The sequence below is a fragment of the Staurois parvus genome, unplaced genomic scaffold (genome assembly GCF_062004578.1).
Source record: "Staurois parvus isolate SC_StPar_1 unplaced genomic scaffold, SC_StPar_1.0 ptg000594l, whole genome shotgun sequence".
Classification (NCBI taxonomy): Eukaryota; Metazoa; Chordata; class Amphibia; order Anura; family Ranidae; genus Staurois; species Staurois parvus.
Genome location: NW_028318390.1, coordinates 122,698 through 143,798, shown reverse-complemented (window position 1 = coordinate 143,798; position 21,101 = coordinate 122,698). Strand labels below are relative to the sequence as shown.

General features: G+C 42.3%; 1 protein-coding gene across 1 annotated transcript in view; it reads left to right on the top strand.

Moving 5' to 3' along the window:
- Window positions 1-21,101, top strand: part of CENPT (centromere protein T) — a gene marked incomplete at its 3' end in the record, with an annotated part of 281,323 nt that overhangs the window by 151,589 nt on the left and 108,633 nt on the right. The window contains exon 8 of the mRNA XM_089692549.1: window positions 20,266-20,408. Coding sequence (XP_089548675.1) covers window positions 20,266-20,408 — 143 coding nt within the window. The remainder of the gene's footprint in view (window positions 1-20,265; window positions 20,409-21,101) is intronic.

Genomic DNA, 21,101 nt, shown 5'->3' with positions numbered 1-21,101 from the left:
AGTATAAGGACATCTTGGGCAATCCGCCATCAGGTGTCAGTTGCTCAGATTTGCAAGGCTGCTACATGGGCTTTGGGTCACGTTCACAAGGTTCTACCAGGTGGATGTTCGGGCCGCAGAGGACTCTGCATTTGGTCACAGTGTCTTTCAAACAGCTGAGTACATTTTTTTTTTTTTTTTTGAGATTGTTGGCGGTGGCTATCATGGTATCACCCTCCCCTCAAAATTTCTTTATTGCTTTGTGACATCCCACATAGCCATGAATAGCCTGCTCTGTGTCCCATAATGTACGATCAGGAAAATTGGATTTTTTTCTACATGCTTACTTGTAAAATCTATTTCTTGGAGTACATTACAGGACACAGAGGTCCCTCCCCTCTTTCTGGAAGTTCATTGCTTGTTACAAAACTGAGGTACTTCCTGTGTAGAAGGGCTTATATAGGGGAGGACTCTGGTTGGCCAGCGTCAATTCACCTATAGGTGGCATATAACCCACATAGTCATGAATAGCCTGCTCTGTGTCATGTGATGTACTCCAAGAAATACATTTTATAGGTAAATATGTAGAAAAAAAGATTCCCAAAAAATTGCATTTGAAAAATCGCTGAGAAAATACTGTGCGTCATAAAAAATTTCAACACCCGTTTTATTCTCTAGGGCCTCAAAAAAAATGTATAATGTTTGGGGGGGTTCAAAGTAATTTTTTTTTTTTTTAGCAAAAATAACAGTTTTTTTCATGTAAACAAAAAGTGAAGAAGAGGCTTGGTCTTCACATGGTTAGAGTGAGTGATGTGTGGCATAAGCTTAATGTTGGCTCTGGATAGTAGACGCACACCCCCCCAGATGACCAATTTTTGGAAGCTAGACGCTCCAAGGTATCTGCTAAGGGGTGTGGGGAGTATTTTGCAGATCTCATATGTAGGAAACGAAAATGTATTGTAACCCTATGATAAAAATGATATCTGCAAAATACTCGCCATGCTTATCAAATTCCTTGGGTTTTCTACTTTCCGAAAAGGGTCCATGGGGGGGGGAGGTTGGGTTGTACTGCCCTGGCATTTTAGCACCTCAAGACGTGATAGGCAGTCAGAAAGTAAAAGCTGCGTAAATTCATATATATATATATATATATATATATATATATATATATATATATGAATTTATGCAGCTTTTACTTTCTGACTGCCTATATATATATATATATATATATATATATATATATATATATATATATATATATATATATATACACACACAGTTGCAAGAAAAAGTATGTGAACCCCTTGGGATTACGTGGAGTTTTGCTTGAATTGGGCATAAAATGTGCTCTGAACGTCATCTAAGTCACAACAATAGAAGAACACAGTCTGCTGAACATAATACTACACAAACATTAGATGTTGCCATGGTTTAATTGCACATAACATGTAAACATTCACAGTGCAGGGAGGAAAAAGTATGTGAGGCCCTAGCTTAATGACTTCTCCCAGAGCTAATTGGAGCCAGGAGTGAGCCAACCTTGACTCCAATCAGTGTGATGATATTGGATGTGTTGCTGACAGCTGTCCTGCCCTTAAAAAACACACACCTGTTTTGGGTTTAATGGTTTCAAGAAGCACTGTCTGATGAGAACCATGCCTCACAGAAAAGAGCTCTCAGAAGACCTACGATCAAGAATTGTTGACTTGCATAAAGCTGGAAAGGGTTACAAAAGTATCTCCAAAAGCCTTGATGTTCATGTGTCCATGGTAAGACAGACTGTCTACAAATGGAGAAAGTTTAGCACTGTTGCTACTCTCCCTAGGCGTGGTCGTCCTGTAAAAATGACTGCAAGAGCACAGCGCAGAATGGTGCATGAGGTAAAGAAGAATCCCAGAGTGTCAGCTAAAGACCAACAGAAATCTCTGGCACATGCTAACATTTTTGTTGACACATCTACAATAAGGAAAACATTAAACAAGAATGGAGTACATGGGAGGACACCACGGAGGAAGCCATTGCTGTCCAAAAACAATATTGCAGCACGTTTGAAGTTTGCAAAAGAGCACCTGGATGTTCCACAGCACTACTGGCAAAATATACTGTGGACAGATGAAACCAAGATTGAGTTGTTTGGGAAGAACACACAACACTATGTGCGAAGAAAAAAAGGCACAGCACACCAACATCAAAACCTCATCCCCACTGTAAAACATGGCGGAGGGAGCATCATGGTTTGGGGCTGCTTTGCTGCCTCAGGGCCTGGACGGATTGTTGTCATTGATGGGAAAATGAATTCCAGAGTTTATCAAGACATTTTGCAGGAAAACGTACGACCATCTGTCCACCAACTGAAGCTCCGCAGAGGATGGGTGATGCAACAGGACAATGACCCAAAGCATACAAGTAATTTAACAAAACAATGGCTGCAACAGCACAGAATACGCCTTCTGGAGTGGCCCAGTAAGAGTCCTGACCTCAACCCGATTGAAATGCTGTGGCATGACCTTAAGAGAGCGATTCACACCAGACATCCCAAGAATATTGCTACACTGAAACAGTTTTGTGAAGAGGAGTGGTCCAAAATGACTCCAGATCGTTGTGCAGGTCTGATCTGCAACTACAGGAGACGTTTGGTTGAGGTTATTGATGCCAAAGGAGGGTCAACCAGTTATTAAGTCCAAAGGTTCACATACTTTTTCCTCCCTGCACTGTGAATGTTTACATGTTATGTGCAATTAAACCATGGCAACATCTAATGTTTGTGTAGTATTATGTTCAGCAGACTGTGTTCTTCTATTGTTGTGACTTAGATTACGTTCAGAGCACATTTTATGCCCAATTCATGCAAAACACCACGTAATCCCAAGGGGTTCACATACTTTTTCTTGCAACTGTGTGTGTATATATATATATATATATATATATATATATATATATATATATATATATATATATATATATATTTATGCCACGTTTGTAGACACTATAACTTTCATACAAACAAGTTGATATGCACATATTGGGATTTTTTTTTTTTACCTAAGACATGTAGCGGAATACATTTTGGCCTAAATTTATGACTAACTTTGAGTTTACTGGATATATTTTACAACCGAAAATAGAAAATACCTTTTTTTTTTTTTTCTTTTTTTTTTTTTTTTTTCCCCAAAAATTTTTTTGGTCTTTTTTCGTTTTAAATCACAAAAAACCCAGCATGAAAAAAAGCATAAACACCCAGTCGTGATCAAATACCACCAAAAGAAAGCTCTATTTGTGTGGAAAAAAAAGGACGTACATTTCATTTGGGTACAGCGTTGCATGACTGCTCAATTACCAGTTGAACTAGTGCAGTGCCGAAAAGCAAAAAAAGGCCTGGTCATTCGGGTCGGGGGGCTTGGTTCATTAAATCTTCCGGAGGGCAAGTCCAATACACATGAAATAAATGTTTAAATATTTAGTAAATAGAAATCAAATAACAATAATGCCAGTGTTATAAATGTCCTGATATCATAAACATCATATCATAGACCTATCACTGACAGTCACCGCTCTCAGCTCAGAGTGGCTGGGAGAACTGGGGTGAGAACTTTGGGATGAGAAAGTTGTAATTATTTACCATAGAAACTTATCTACGCCACCTTCATCTTGACTTTTCAACCAGTAAAGTATGTACAGAGTTAATAGTTCAAGGAATCGTTCTCAATACCTTTCCCTGAATGTCAAAGGTAGTAATCTGAGAGCAGTTCCTTTAAGATGTAGGAACTGGCTCTAAGGAATTGAATTTAGCCATGATGGATGGTGGCAGCTACCTCCATGGTATGAAACCATTTCTATTGTTGGCCTTGAAATGTGTGCAACGTGTACAGGAATTAAAAGTGTATCTCATGGCGACTATGTAAAACTGAAACATAAAACCTAATCATTATTATTTGAGGTTATTCAAATAGAACTCCAATAAAAACTCATCTCCATTCCAAAGAAGAATGCCATCAATATAACTAACCCATAAGGCCAATTCAGGCCTGCAGTTGGTAAATGTGATTCTCCTGCCACTTGGCCATAAATAAATTAGTCATGCTGGGGGCAGATTTAGTCCCAATGGCTACCCCCTGCTTTGAAGGGACGAAATAACTATTAAAGCAAAAATATTCATGTCCTATAGCGAATACCAAGAATTCCAATAAGAATTCCTGCTCTTTTGGAGGGACAATGTCATCCTGTTAAAAAATATTAATGTTAGAAAGTGCAGCGCTTAAAAAATTATTGCGGAATGGTAAACTGCAACACATAAAAGTGCAAAAAACATTAGTAAATGCGAAATCTAAAAATCAAACAATATGCTAAAGTGCATCATGAATGTAATGAACTGAGTGAAACCGTAAAGGGCATCAAGTAAAAGCATGAACATATCAGCTAAACCGCTCAAAAAGCAAATGCCAAACAGTAAAGTGTATCACGGGCAGAATCTATATACAATAATGTCTGTGGTGATCCATGAAGTAAAGTGCAGTAATATATGATGTTACAATATAAAATCTGAGATCTATAAATAGGATAAAACTCTACATCAATGTCCGTGGTTAAACGTGCTATTTATATAGTCAAATATCCATAAATGGAAGCAATTGTCCATGAAACCATAAGGCACAGTAAAATTAAGGTGCAGAGTGCAAATGTGCTGATGATCACACAAAAGAATCCACCACCTCTCTTGGATGTACACTCACCAGATGAAAACGGGTAACAGGCAATCAAGCATTAAACATCTGAGAATGTAAGGCAGCCAAAGTGTTAAACCGGTCCAAATTCGTTCTGAGCACTCGGATGGGAAGACAGCCCTTGTCCTAGAGGGAATAGCTCACCACAGGAGCCAATAAAGTTGCATATAGTGCAGTATTTATTGGAACATTAAAAAATATCCACGTGGAGACAGAAATCAAAAAGCATAAAAAGTGTACCAAGATGGCCACCGCTCCGACCATCTGCAGCCGTGGTGTGACGTCAGCAAATGGCGGCTCCACCCAACGTGTTTCATGCGCATACGCGTCATCAGGGGTACGCCTATTTAGATTAGATTCTGTTTCAAAATATACTCTATCGCTTCATATCCCAACTGGTTTGAAATGTTGGTATATAATAAAGCCACATCTGCTGTGGCCACAGCATAGTTCTTACTAAACTTGATTTGTCTCGAAATATTAATAGAATGCTTGATGTCCCTCTGATAAGAAGGTATACTTACTACTAGGGGTTATAGATCATAAACAACATTTTCCTATCCTTGTGGTGATGGAGAAAAACATTACTTAGAACCCCCAAATATTAATTTTTTAAGCAGAGATTCTGGAAAATAAAATAATTGGTGTTGCAATTTTTTATTTCAAGCCGTATTTGCCCAGAGGTTTTTCAAACCAAATGTAGGATCATGTACAAATACGTTACAGTGGGCGGTCCGCAACTCGTTAATATGCACTTATTGGGATTTTTTTTTTTTTTACCGAAGACATGTAGAAGTTGTGTTCAAAATAATAGCAGTCAGACATCACTAACCTGATCAATCACTGTTTTTGGTAGAAAGGATATTTCTACATGGCAAATGATTTACTAGCAGGTGTAGTAGAGTAATAGAAATCCAACAGACCCAATAGTCATGACATGCATGCTGCTGTTTCTGTGTAATTGAATCACTAATTGAAAGGGGCATGTTCAAAATAATAGCAGTGTGGAGTTCTATTGGTGAGGTCATTCATTCTTTGAAAAACAGGTGGCAATTATTGCCCTTATTTAAGGAAGGAAGGCAGCAAATATTGCTGTACATGCTGGTTACAGTGAATTTCTCTCTGGAATTCTGAGGAAAATGGGTTGTTCCCGACATTTTTCAGAAGAACAGCATACCTTGATTAAAAAGTTGATTGGAGAGGGGAAAACCATATAAAGTTGATTGGAGAGGGGAAAACCATATAAAGAAGTGCAGAAAATGATAGGCTGCTCAACTAAAATGATCGCAAATGCTTTAAAATGGCAACCAAAACCTGAAAGACGTGGAAGAAAGCGAAAAACTACCATTCAAATGGATAGAAGAATAGCCAAAATGGCAAGGACTCCGCCAACAATCAGCTCCAGGAAGATCAAAGAAGGTCTAAAGTTACCTGTTAGTACTGCTACAAAGAGAAAATGCCTATGTGAAGCCAAGCTATCTGCAAGAAGCCCCGGCAAAGTCCCACTGTTGAAAAAGAGACGTGCTAAAGAGGTTACAATTTTCCAAAGAGCACATTGACTGGCCTAAAGAGAAATGGCGCAACATTTTGTGGACTGATGAAAGTAAGATTGTTCTTTTTGGGTCTAGTGGCCGGAGACGGTTTGTCAGACGACCCCCAAACACTGAATTCAAGCCACAGTACATTGTGAAGACAGTGAAGCATGGTTGCGCAAGCATCATGATATGGGGATGTTTCTCATAGTATGGTCTTGGGCCTATTTATCGCATACCAGGGATCATGAATCAGTTTGAATACATCAGAATACTTGAAGAGGTCATGCTGTCTTATGCTGAAGAGGAAATGCCCTTGAAATGGGTGTTCCAACAAGACAATGACCCCAAACACACCAGTAAACGTGCAACATCTTGCTTCGAAACCAACAAGATTGACATTATGGAGTGGCCAGCCCAATCCCCGGATCTTAATCCAATAGAAAACTTGTGGGGTGACATCAAAAATACAGTTTCTGAGGCAAAACCAAGAAATAGAGAAGAACTGTGGAATGTAGTCCAATCATCCTGGGCTGGAATACCTATTCACAGGTGCCAGAAGTTGGTTGACTCCATGCAACACAGATGTACAGCAGTTCTCAGAAACAGTGGTTATACAACTAAATATTAATTGATTTAAAGGAAAGCAAAATCTTCAAACATTTTTCAGTTTATATAGTGAATGGTTGAGTTTGTAAAGAAGAATACAAACACTGCTATTTTTTTTTTTAACAGTCTTAATATTCACTTTTGTTGAATTTTTTTTAGAGGAACACCACAAATTTGATATATTTTTCTTCATGTTTTGATTTGGAATAGAATGTGTAGTGTTCCCGATGCATTTGTGTGTATGGAAATAAAAGCTATTAGAAGGATTTTGAGCTTTATTCACTTTTTTCAACACACTGCTATTATTTTGAACACAACTGTATATATTGACCTAAATTTATGAAGACTTTTTTTCTGGGTAGGTTTTATGTAGTCTGGCTGAAAAAAGACAAGTCAATCCAGTTCAACCATTAAAAAAAAAAGTTATAATCCTACACCCACAGTTTACCCAGAGGAAGGCATAAAAAACAGCAAATTTGCTCCTGAAGGGGAAAACATTCCTTCCTTATCCCCCGAGAGGCAATCGGGTATTCTCTGGATCAACTTTACCTATGAATGTTAGTATCCAGTTACATTCTGTGTATCTAAGAAAGAATCCAGGCCTTTTTTAAAGCAATCCACTGAGCTGGCCAGAACCAACTCTTGAGGGAGTTTATTCCACATTTTCACAGCTCTTACTGTGAAGAAGCCTTTACTTATTTGGAGATAAAATTTATTTTCCTCCAGACATAGAGTGCTCACTTGTCCTCAGGGTGAATAACTCTACACCGAGTTCACTATATGAGCCACTGATTGTATTTATACATGTTTATCATATCCCCCTCAATCTCCTCTTCTCAAGAGAGAATAAATTCAGTTCCTCTAATCTTTCCTCATAGCTGAGCTCCTCCATACCACTTACCAGTTTGGTTGCCCTACTCCTTACTTTGTCCAGTTTCTCAATGTTCTTTTTGTGAATTGGTGCTCAAAATTTAACTGCATATTCCAGATGAGCTATTCCTAATGATTCGTACAGGCGAAAATGATATCTCTCTCTCTGGAGTCTATACCTCTTTTAATACAAGAGAGGATTTTGCTCACTTTAGAAACCGCAGCTTGGCATTGGCTTACCAGAACTCCCAGATCCTTCTCCATCATTGATTCCCCCAATTGTGCTCACCCTAGTATGTATAATGCTCACATATTCTTGGCCTCCATGTGCATAACCTTACATTTATCAACATTAAACCTCATTTGCCACTTAGCTGCCCAACTAAACCGTGCATTGAGGTTGGCTTGTAAATTGGAGACATCCTGTAAGGACATTATTCCACTGCACAGCTTGGTGTCAACTGCAAAGACTGAAATGGTATTTTTAATCTCAGACCCTATATTGTTTTTTAAATAAGGGTCCCAACACTGCATCTTGGGGTACACCACTGACAACCCTAGACCATTCAGAGTATGAATCATTAACCACTAGTCTCTGAATACAATGTTTTAGCCAGTTTTCTTACCATTTTTATATACAGATTTTTCCAAGCTTGTAGACTTTACCTTACACATTAGCCGTGTGTGGGCAACTGTGTCAAATGCTTTTGCAAAATCCAAGTGTACCACATCCACCACCACCCCTCTGTCCAAGGTTTTGCTCACCTCCTCATAAAAAGAAATCAGATTTGTTTGACAACGTCTGTCTTTCATGAATCCATGCTGTCTGTTTAAAATATTTGTCTAAAATTTTTTCTTTCAGCAAGAACTCATCTATGTGGTCTTTTATTAAACTCTCCAGTATCTTCCCAACTATAGAAGTTAAACTAACAGGTCTTTAATTATTTTTTAAGGATTTTGACTCTTTTTTTTTTAATATATGCACAACATTGGCCTTATGCTATTCCAGTGGTACTATGCCAGTCATTAAAGAGTCACTAAAAATTTGAAACAATGGCTTTATAATGACAGAGCTCAATTCTTGAAGGACCCGTGGGTGTATGCCATGCGGTCCAGATGCTGTATTCACCTTTATTCTGTCTAAATATTTTTGGATCATATCAATTGTGAGCAAATGTGGATCATCTAGACAAGAGCTTCCCTATGCTCCTTTGTATACACAGAGCTGAAGAAGGTATTTAATAAATTTGCCTTCTCTTTGTCCCCAGTCACCCACTCTAGATTATTTTGTAAATGCTCGGACCGGACCTTTTTACTATGAATATACTTGAAGAATTTTTGAGGGTTGGTCCTGCTATCTTTTGCAATCTGTCCGTTTTTCAATTTTTGCGGCCTTGATTTCCTCTTATATTCTGTGTATTTTTTAAACGATGATGGTGTTCTTTCATTTTTATATTTAATAAAATCTCTTTTCTTATTATCTATAGTTTTTTTTAACTTTGGCTGTAAGCCACATAGGTTTGATTTTTAGCCTATTAAACTTGTTGCCCATGGAAATATATTTTTTTGAAGAACTCCCATTTCTATGTTGTGTTTATTGATGCCAATATTAATTCCCAGTCTAAATCTTGGAGAGCAGCTTTCAGCCTTGGAAAATTAGCTCTCTTAAAATTGAGCATTTCTATTTTTCCAGTGTGAGCGGTTATTTACAGCTAACAGTAAATGAAATCATGTTATAGTCACTGCTACCCAGATGTTCCCATACATGTACGTAATAAGCTCTACATGGTTTGACATTACCAGGTCCAGCAGCGCATCATTCCTAGTTGGGGCCTCTATGAACTGTACCATAAAATTGTCCTGTAGTAGGTTTAAAATTTTTGTCCTTTAACTGTTCCTGCAGTACTGTAACTGTTACTCCAGTCAGTTTCTGGGTGGTTAAAATCCCCCATTATTAGCACTGTCCCAGCCCTTTCAATCTGTGCAAGGAGTTGAGTCTCCATCTCATTATTAACACTGGGAGGCCTATAACAAACTCCAATGATTACCTTTGTAGTATGCACCCCCATGTGCAGTTCCACCCATAATGCTTCAGCCTCATCACACTCTCCATCAACTAGATCCTCTTTCACACTGAAATCACTTCTCACATAGAGACAGACACCACCACCTTTCCTTTTTACCCTGTCTCTCCAAAAGAGAACAAGCCAGGAATATTAATGGACCAGTCATGTGAAGAATGAAGCCAAGATTCAGCAATACCAATTAAATCATAGTTCTGTTCATGCACCAAAGCTTCCAACTCACCTATTTTGTTTGGTAGACTTCTGGCATTGGTGAACAAACACTTTAATTCATTGACATCTTGTGGACACCTATTTTGCGTATTTTTTATTTTCATACAAATGGTACCAATTCCACTGGTTGTTTATAACATGGGAACCTTCTTATCATTTGCCATAGCCCTCCCCCCATATTTCCTCATTCCACCCACCAATAAGTACTGACCCCTGTCTGATCTGTTGATCTGTCTACCCCATTATCTAATTCACCTTTCCCCCTTGATCAGGGGTGTATTTAAAAAAACACCCCCCTGGCAGAGAGAGCCTGACACCGATCAACACCAGACCCCTACCCCCCCCCCCCCCGAGTGAGAGCCTGACAGTGACCAACAACACCCTTGCCCCCCCCCCCCCTCACCCTAGAGCCTTCCACTAACAACCATCCCCCTGGCAACAGAGAGACCCTCATCTTCACGGCTCCACACATCCCCGGGAATGAGAGTCGGGCTCTGCATAAACCATCAAGCATCCCGCAGCCTTTTTTGGATCCCACCTGGTCCCCATGCTGCATATGTCCATTCTTCCTGGGGGGGTTGCTGCCCCCCTGAAAAATGCTACCCTAGGCAATTGCCTTGTGGTAAATACACCCCTGCCCTCGATCCTAGTTTAAATACTCCTCCAGCCTTGCCATAAACCTCTCCTCCAGCACAGCAGACCCCCTTCCTTTAGGTGCAAACCCATCTCTAGCAGACAGGTTGCACCCCAATGAAAAGTCAGCCCAGTGCTCTAGAAACCTAAATCCTTCCCTCTTACACCTTTTAGCCATGCATTGAGTTCTCTAATCTTCCTCTGTCTTTCCTGAGTTTTGCATGGCACAGATATTTCAGAGAATATCACCGGTGCCCAGCCTGATGTGCCTCTGTCCGGTGCCCAGCCTGATGTGCCTCTGTCCGGTGCCCAGCCTGATGTGCCTCTGTCCGGTGCCCAGCCTGATGTGCCTCTGTCCGGTGCCCAGCCTGATGTGCCTCTGTCCGGTGCCCAGCCTGATGTGCCTCTGTCCGGTGCCCAGCCTGATGTGCCTCTGTCCGGTGCCCAGCCTGATGTGCCTCTGTCCGGTGCCCAGCCTGATGTGCCTCTGTCCGGTGCCCAGCCTGATGTGCCTCTGTCCGGTGCCCAGCCTGATGTGCCTCTGTCCGGTGCCCAGCCTGATGTGCCTCTGTCCGGTGCCCAGCCTGATGTGCCTCTGTCCGGTGCCCAGCCTGATGTGCCTCTGTCCGGTGCCCAGCCTGATGTGCCTCTGTCCGGTGCCCAGCCTGATGTGCCTCTGTCCGGTGCCCAGCCTGATGTGCCTCTGTCCGGTGCCCAGCCTGATGTGCCTCTGTCCGGTGCCCAGCCTGATGTGCCTCTGTCCGGTGCCCAGCCTGATGTGCCTCTGTCCGGTGCCCAGCCTGATGTGCCTCTGTCCGGTGCCCAGCCTGATGTGCCTCTGTCCGGTGCCCAGCCTGATGTGCCTCTGTCCGGTGCCCAGCCTGATGTGCCTCTGTCCGGTGCCCAGCCTGATGTGCCTCTGTCCGGTGCCCAGCCTGATGTGCCTCTGTCCGGTGCCCAGCCTGATGTGCCTCTGTCCGGTGCCCAGCCTGATGTGCCTCTGTCCGGTGCCCAGCCTGATGTACCAGTCTTTGATATCCCGCCAATTACCGGATCCTGGCGGTGGAACATTTTGCCCATTTAGGACGGTTTGGAGCGTTCTGAGGCCGCTCCTTGAGGGGGGGGTACTGTCAGGAATGGACTCGCCAATAGTGGTGGGACTCACCTGCCTCGTGGGTTGCAGTATCAGGACTGGCAAGCGGGTGCGCTCAGCAACCAGAGGCTCACTCCTGCAGTCAGTCAAAACACCTGAGGCTGATTGCAGGAGGTGCATATAAGGAATGGCCAGACTTGCAATCAGGGCCTTGGTGTATGTTTCCCAAGAGCCCCTGTACCTGCATCCTGTCTGCTTCCTGTCTGATCCTGCTTGATCCCTGACTCTGATTGAACTCCGCCTGTCCTGACCTCTGCTATTCCTGACCACTCTCCAGTCTGCTCCTTTGGTACCTTGTCTGCCTGATTGTTCCTGACCCGGCTTGTCTGACTACGCTCTGCCTGCTCCTTTGTACCTTGCCTGCCCCTTTGCTACCGACCCGGCCTGCCTGACTACGCTTAGTATTGTTCTTTTGTTATCTGTTGGGGGTTTGGTTTGTTTGCACTGTGTTTGTTTAGTCTTGCACTGCGTTTATGTATTGTTTAGTCTTAAGTAAATTATATTGTTTATACTATATCTGAAGCCTGCGTTTCCCTGTCCACACACCTCTGGTCATACCCGGAGCCCTGACAGGCCACGAGAAGGCGAACAGTTTGATAGGTCACTCGCCTTGTCTCAAATACATAGGAAAGCAGAAAAATAGATCTCGTGAACCGTTCAGTATAGAATTACATATTTCATCTCTAATCAATCCTCAGACGTGTCTGCATAATAATCTACCCGCGGGTGGAATGTCACTTGTGCATAGGAAAAGTTATGAGCCCAAATATGAACTACACGAGATTTTGGCTCTAGTTTAGGTCGACACCCAGACCTCCACGCCCTACATGGGGTATTGGTCCTTGACATCAGAGACACCCCGTGCTAGGGAACTACAAATTGGGCTGTCAGGCCTAAGAGAAGTGAGTTGAAGACGTCTCCCATTTTTACATCAATACCACTTGGGGAGACCCGTTCCCTTTTGCTCTGAATCTTGGATCTGCTTACCCAGGACTTTGGCAAGTACCTTAACCCTTTCACCTCTCTCTGATATCGCTTTGCGGTGCTGTTGGTCTCTGTATGTTTATATATATATATATATATATATATATATATATATATAATCTTAGTCACATCTTTTCTGTAAATATTTTTATTGCACCCGTTTTGACCTTTTTAGTAATAAATCTTTCCTTCTGAAAGTGTTGAACTGTTTCTATAGCGCTTTTATTGCAATTTACGAATTCCTGCCTCTAAAGAGAACGTTATTGTGTTTGTTTTACCCTCTGTATAACTGTGTTATACAGACAATTACCTCAGCCATTATAGTGTTATAACTGATATCGCCGAGTTTCCTCTTTCTCTGTACAAAAAGGAGGTGGTGGCAGTGTGAAGGGTTAATTGCGTAATTAACCTGACCCAGTAACAATCGCCCAGGCTGCCGGCACATTGAATGTGGTCCAATTAGCTGGAATATTGTTGTGCAGGGTGCAGTTGGGTGTGGCATTGTTACACATGTGACATCGCGGTTTTAGATCGGCTAGTCCTTCGGTCACGAGTTTGGTGAGAAGGGCTGGGGTCTTTCGCCGCGATCGTGACACCTCCCCCTTCCAGGTATTCTGTCATTGGTTCCAACATGGGCCAAGAGAGCTGGGTCATGCCCAGCCCCTCCCAGTAACTTATCAACTCGGTCCACCACATGCCGAACCCTGGCACCAGGGAGACCGCAAACCATTCAGTTGAGGCGATCCTGGCAACAAATTATTCGATCAGTCCTCCTGATTATAGAATCCCCTACTACTACCAGCTGTCTAGGCCTTCCTGCACTACCATCACCACCCCTCCCAGATGGTCTGCCCTCCTCGCTGTTAGGAATAGCAGTGACATCCAGGGCTGCCACCCCTGAGCTTGTCACCCCCACATCTTCACCCAACTTGGCAAATCTGTTTGGTTGCACAAACCCAGGGCCAGCTTTCCTTTTCTGTGAGCCGCCTACCACTCCCTCTCGTTACAGTAACCCATTTTCCTACCTGATAATCCTGATTAGCTACTCTGCCCTCCACATCAATCTCATTAGCTACTTGCTCAGAGAAAAGAAGACTCCAAGACTTCAAGGTTGTTGATTCTGCCCAATGTTGCAACTTGCTCCTTCAGATCTCTAACGTGAGTTTCCAGAAGGGCAATTGTTGCATACAACGAAATATGTTTTATAACCGAAAGTAGAAAATATATATATATATATATATATATATATATTTCTAATTTTCATATTTTTTTTTATATAATTAAAACAATCCAGTGGTGATCAAATATCACCAAAGGAAAGCTATCTGCATGGAAAAAAATGATTAAATTTCATTTGGGTACAGCAAATGGGGGTAAAACCTTCCGGAGCTCAAGTGGTTCATTACAGCCATCTTTGTCCAAGCCAGCAAAGTGCCATGCCCCTTAACCAGTTCCACCGGAGTTTGATCCTGATATGCCTGACCTACATAAGCCAGATACAGAATAAGCACATAGTAAAAAGGCAGGAGATAGAAGCAGTATTAGATCCTTTTTTTTTTCCCCCACATTTTTACATTCAGATGTAAAAGAGGAGGTAGCTCCAAGCAAAATGCTTGCTTGTGTGGATAAGCTTGCTGGGCGCAAAAGCCCTGGCATTGTAGCACTTTATTCTCCTCTGTCTTGCTATGCCCTTTTGGGTTCAAAGAGACCTGCAAAATCCATAAAGATATTCTGAGTTGATGAACAAATAAATTAGGCAATCTGACGATGGGGTCACTCCAGAAAAAGTCTTCATTTCTTTCTAAATCTTTGCCAAACTCCAACCAATGGAAAAAGAGTTTACTAAAAAGTGGTCTATTCCTGCAGTTGACCCTGCCTTTTCAGTATTAAACTAACACTTCACTATGCCAGTTGAAGACGTTCCCTCATTTAAAGGGATTATAAAGTCTTAATTCTTTATTCTAAACTAATAAACATGTTATAGGCCATTGGTGCTCTTGGCTCCTCCTTATTTCTGTGTGCCCCCATAGCAAGCCTATTGCTATGGGCATACCTGTGTGCTTGCTCCCCCGCTCCCCCCAAATGGTTCCAGCTGCTGGCTCTGTGCCTGGTTGAAGGAGTGAAGAGAACAGTGCTGGCTGAACGAGGAATAAAGTAAGTAGGGAGATGAAGTGGCAATTCACTTACTGAGACATTTTTTACCTTAATGCAGGGAATGCATGAGGGTAAAAATGTCTTGCCTTCTTTAGAACCACTTTAAAAATTCTGAAGATAGATAGTTGGAAGGCTCATCCCTGCAACCAGAAATTCCAGTATGTGAGCCTGTCACAAACTTGACTAGGACAATGTACAACCAACATGAGCCTGTATTTCAGAACTTGCCTTAAGGCCTGGTACACAGTGATGTGATTTCAGATTCAACTTTGGTCACTCTAAATCCCATTACAGTGGAAATAACATTGCTTCCAATGGTGCCCATTTACATCAGTGCAGTGCAACTGTGATGTGACTTTGGGGAATGGTCCTGTGCTACTTTGGTGCAATTTTGTGATCCATAGACTTAAATGGAAACTCCTCAAAATCTCAACTAAATGCGGTTTTTGATGTGTTTTTGTTTTTGATTTGTACTGATTGTTAGGACCAGGCATCCTATTAACCAGTAACTCTTCCCTATTGTTAGCAGCATTGTTGGTTAAGGAGCCATCACCCACCAAAGAAGACTTCTCCCATCGCTTGACACTCGCCAGATGGCAGCATTGCTTCCCTCCGCCATTAAGTAAATGCTTGGTGACCCTGCCCCATGACATCAGTGTCGGGTTTCCAAGGGTAGGCATGTGATATCATAGGGATAGGGTCACTGGGTGACCCACCTCTTTGTTTACTTAGCAGGGGAAGTGGCACTGTCATCCAGCGAGTGTCAAGCAGTAGAAACGGCCCCTTTTTCCATTCTCATGTGCAGATTCTTGTAGCTTAAATCCTGGACAGCTGAAGTTGCATGTAAAAAGTGCCTTACATGTATGCCTTTTTGAAGGCAAACATCTTTCTGGGAGAGGCAATTCATAAAAGATATCACAAGAGAAAGTTTTGCTTCCTCAACAGAAGATTCCAAAACCTCTACCTCCACAAAATGCAGAGCACCTAACCACACCACTCAGGTGTCAACATTCAAACCTAAGTTCACTTCTCCCATTCAACACAAGACTTAGGCCACACAAAGCCCAGCAAGTCTTTCTTAAATCCTCCCAATGAAGGAGCACCCCTACTCTTAAGTGTTCTGCAAATGTATTTTATACTTTTCCTCTCTCTAGATCACAGATGTACCAGTCCTGTGGGTTCAATCAGTGGTTTTAAAGGGGTACAAAATAGATTCAAAAATGCCTTGAACCATCTCCTGTCCCAGGGTGTAGTTGTGCCAGTACCATCACAAGACAGGTTGAAATGGTTTTATTCAAAAGTGTTCATGGTACCAAAGTCCTGCGGGGGGGGGGGGGGGGGGGATTGGGGAGTCCTACTACTCTGGACGTGTTTGTGGAGGCTGAAAGGTTTTTGTTTTTTTTTTACCTTACTGCATTCTGTGCAGTAAGGTTAAAAAGCTTTTGCATACAGTTTCCCCCCTGCTGCTCTTCAAACCCCCCCCCCACAAATACATACCTTAGTCCGATCTCAATTCAGCTGTATGCACATCGGCTCAGATAATGACTGTCAATGCAAGCCAGTGATGAGGGGGGGGGGCGCAGGGCCACGACGAGCAGAGCCCAGCTCTGTGTGGCTTGTGACCCATAGCAAGTGACTTACTATGGAGAAACTCGGTGCATTGCACAGCGCAGGTAAGTATAACATGTTTATTATTTTAAGACAACAAAAAATCAAACATTTTAATACTACTTTAAAAGCCATCAATAAATACCTTCAAATTCGACTCTTCTCATGGAATCTGCAAATTTGGTTAGGGTCTTTTTGAGATCAGGTCAGTACCTGGCATCTGGGGACATTCAAGATGCCTATCTTCATATTCTTGCTTTGCAGGCCTATCCATTCTCCTGTCCGGCCAAGCAAGGATTTCCTTAACTTGATGATCTCCAGCCCTGCTTTCGCAATAGGGAAGTATTTCCTTCCTTATCCCTGGAAAATGATACCAGCTGATGCCAGTCTTTCAGGCTGGAGAGAAGTGTTTCAGTCCCTCATGGTCCAGGGAATAGGGTCACCTGTGGAATCCAATCTCCCCATCAACATCCTAGCCTTCAGAGCATTAAGGTTGATTGTGCAACACTGGACCCACCCTCTGCAAGGACTCCCAATCAGGGTGCAGTCAGACAATCAACAGCGAGGCTCTTACTTTACTTTCCATTCATCATACATCAGCATCAGAGGTTGGTCATCAGCTCTGAGGAAAGGGATTCGTCCCCGAAACACGTCAGCCATTTGACCGTACTGACAGTGAGAACACCTTGCCCGCCGTTGTGGCCATTGTCATTTTTCTATGCTTTTTAGATACATGCTTCGTCTGTGAGTATGTTTTTATGATTTAATTCCTACAATAAACCTTGGATAATGCACTAGGTGTGTGCGCCACCTGTTTTCTCTCTATCCAGTGGCTGATTTCCCCGTCTGAGGAGGGCTGCACCTCTAGAACATTTCCTTTTGGTTGTCTCTGTCCTGGTACCCTTGGCTTCCCTTTTGGTTGTGCATATCCTGAGGCGCTGGAGAGTACATGCGCAATGCCACAGTCCCGACCTACATCAACCATCAAGGAGGCAGCAGGAGACCTGCAGCTTTGAAAGAAGCATGCCAGATAATTTAATGGACAGAGACTAGCTGCCAAGCCATCTCTGTGGTCCAAATCTCAGGAATGGACAATTGGAAAGCAGAATTCTCAACTGTCACCTTGTGGATCAAGTGGAATGGACCCTTCACCCAGAAATCTTCAACCTCGTCTGCTCCATGAGAGAAGATGATAGTTATTCTCATTGCACCAAACTGGCCTAGAAGAACCTGATATATACATTTTAGAACACACATAGACATACATGGCAAAGAGATCCTTAGACTACTAGGAGATGACCCCTAGCCTTCCAAACAGGCCAGACCTGCTGTCTTAGAACCCTATATTCCATTCTGCTTCTCAGTCTCTGGCTTGGACAGCTTAGCTGTTGAAGCCCAACTATTAAAGTGGTTGCAAAAGTTAGGTTTTCTTTTCCCATAATGCATTCCCCGCCCTAAGGATAAAACAAGACTTCCATAATCGGCTCACACCCATAAATACTTACCTGTGTCCTCTCTTGATCCAGAGCTGTGCCTGAGCCCAGCAGCAGTTGCTCTGTCTTTTTCCTCACAGCAGTCAGAGCAGCAGAAGGAGCCATTTGCTACTGCTGCTGTCAATCAAAGCGGAGCCACGCTATTTGTGTCTAGATGCATTCAGCCCGGCTCGTGATTAAATCTGCTTAGTGGTATCAATCTTCCACCTCAATGAAAACCTTGTTCTTCCGACCTTATGCTCTTCTCCAAAGCACCCAAAGGACTTTTCTTTTCACTGTCTGGATGTAGTCAGAGCCATAGTCTACCTCAAAGCAACAGCTTTATTTATTTTATTCATTACAGGTACTTATATAGCACCTTCAATTTAATCAGCGCTTTACATGTATATATATTGTACATTCACATCAGTCCCCAATCCTCAAGGGGCATACAATCTAAAGTCGCTAACTTACATTCATACATACACATATTAGGGCAAATTTAGACAGGAGCCATTTAACCTACCAGCATGTCTTTGGAGGGTGGGAGGAAAACGGGAGTACCCGGAGGAAACCCACATAGGCACAGGGAGAACATGCAAACTCCAGGCACGTGGTGCCCTGGTTGGGATTCAAACCAATGACCCTAGTACTGCCAGGCAGAAGATCAACCATTCAGCCACTGTGCTGCGAGCTTTGATTGGACAGGCAGATTCCCTGTTTGTCCTGTCCTCAAGACCTCCTAAGGGACACCCTGCTTTCAAGTCCACCAGCGATGGATAAGGAATCTGAACTCTAGAGCTTACACTCTCGGGGACAAATTGCCCCCTGCATTTCTACCTGCCCAGTCCACCAGATCGTTGGGAGTTTCCTGGGCAATCCAGCACCAAACCCGTGTTGCCTAGATTTGTAAGGCTGCCACTTGTCATCTCTTTATACCTTTTCAAAGTTCTACCAAGTGTACAATTACAGCCTCAAGGTTTGTACAGTGGCACTCTGAAGTTTGGTCTGTGGACCCTTGTTGTTGGCTTTTTGGCACAGTTCTGTTTGTATAATTGCTTCCTACCCTTCTCATTCATTGGGGACATCTCAGGGCTATGAATACTTTGCTTGTGTTTTTACTGTTATGATTAAGATGAGAAGAATTTTGACTTTCCTGCAAATCACATATCCATTCCTTGGTTGCTATACATTGTTTGCTACAAAACTGAGGACTCGCAAAGTGAGGTAGGGTTACAGGAAAATTGCACAGGGAGTGTGTCCTCAAAAGCTTTGTCAGTGTCAAATTACCTGGAGGCACAAGCCTGAGTCTATAAATATTTACCTGTATACTGTATTTTTCGCCGTATAAGACGCACTTTTTGTTCCCCAAAACTGGGGGGAAAATGTCAGTGCGTCTTATGGGGCGAATATGGAACGGCCGGTCCGGTATTTCCACCGCGGCCGTGTCAGAATACCGGGCCGGCCACTCAGCTCTGCAGCGGGACCTTACCTGTTCCTCTATCCAGCGGCGTGCTGTCTTCCAGGCTTCTGTAGTGTGGGCACTGGGCATGACAGCCGGGTGCCACATGCGCAAGAAGCGGTGCTTTTTGTGAATGGTAAGGCGGTACCTGGGACACATGACAGATCCCAGAAGCCACCGTACCAATCACAAAGTGCAAGTGCTTCTCGCTCATGCGCACTGGGCACCCGGCTGTCATGCCGAGCGCCATTACAGAAGCCGGGAAGACAGTGCGCGGCTGGATCGAGGAACAGGTAAGATCAAACAAAAACTCTGCGGAAGAGCGGGTACCTGTCAAATTCAGGTACCCGCTCCCCACCTCCCCAAAGGTCAGCAGTCATCTGTGCTGTCCGCAGTCTCTGGTCATCCCTGTGCTGTCCGCAGTCTCTGGTCATCCCTGTGCTGTCCGCAGTCTCTGGTCATCCCTGTGCTGTCCGCAGTCTCTGGTCATCCCTGTGCTGTCCGCAGTCTCTGGTCATCCCTGTGCTGTCCGCAGTCTCTGGTCATCTCCTGTACTGTGTCTGCAGTCCATTAGTTCAGAATTTTTTTTTTCCTGTTTTCTGCCTCTAAAACCTAGGTGCGTCTTATGGTCAGATGCGTCTTATACGGCGAAAAATACGGTAGTTTAAATTTAGAGGCAAGTCAAAATTCTTCTCTGTTTATTAAAATTATGTTATTTGTCCCTACTGATCTTGAATTAGTTGCTCAATATTAGTAACTCCTTAACATTTTTTATATTTATTTATGTTTAGGTTTTTTGAGGATCACCTAGACATCTCTGTTGATCCACAATCCACATACAAGGGAGCTTTACTCCGAAAGCCAAACCGAGCATTCCTTGTTTCTTTAGGTGACTTTGAACAAGGAGTTGAAGACAAGTATAATCTCATAAAAGGCAAGAATTTTTTTTTTTCCTCTATTTTATTTTGCTATAATTTTTTTTTCAGTGTCAATATTTTCAAATCAACTAAAAAAATCCCAGCGCCAATCAAAGAAAGTATACAATTATGCAGCTGTGCACCAGTGAAAACCACCAATAATGAATAACACAAAAAACAGCACAAAAATTAAATAAATAAAAATAATCACAAATAAATGTCTGTGCAAAAAAAAATATATATATAATATTTCAAACATAAGTCCTTATTTTCCCAAAAGGCTTTTCAAGACAATGTTCCAAAATGTGATTTCACCTGGTGACTAGGTGGAAGCACATCTTGGAACATTGTCTTGAAAATCCTTTTGGGAAAATAAGGACTTATGTTTGAAATATTATATATATATATATATATATATATATATATATATATATATATATATATATATATATATATATATATATAATTTTTTTTTTTTTTTTTTTGCACGGACATTTATTTATTTGTGATTATTAATATTTTCAAATCGTTTTATTAAGAACAAGGTGTGTGCTAATCTCAGTTTATTTGTTTTGAGAGCTTACACCCTGTTCCAAATTATTATGCAAATGATATTTTTCTCATTTACCTAAATAATTGATGTAAATAACAGTCAGCATAATTCTCATGTTATCAACTATTAAGAGTATAATTCAAATTTTATTGAACAA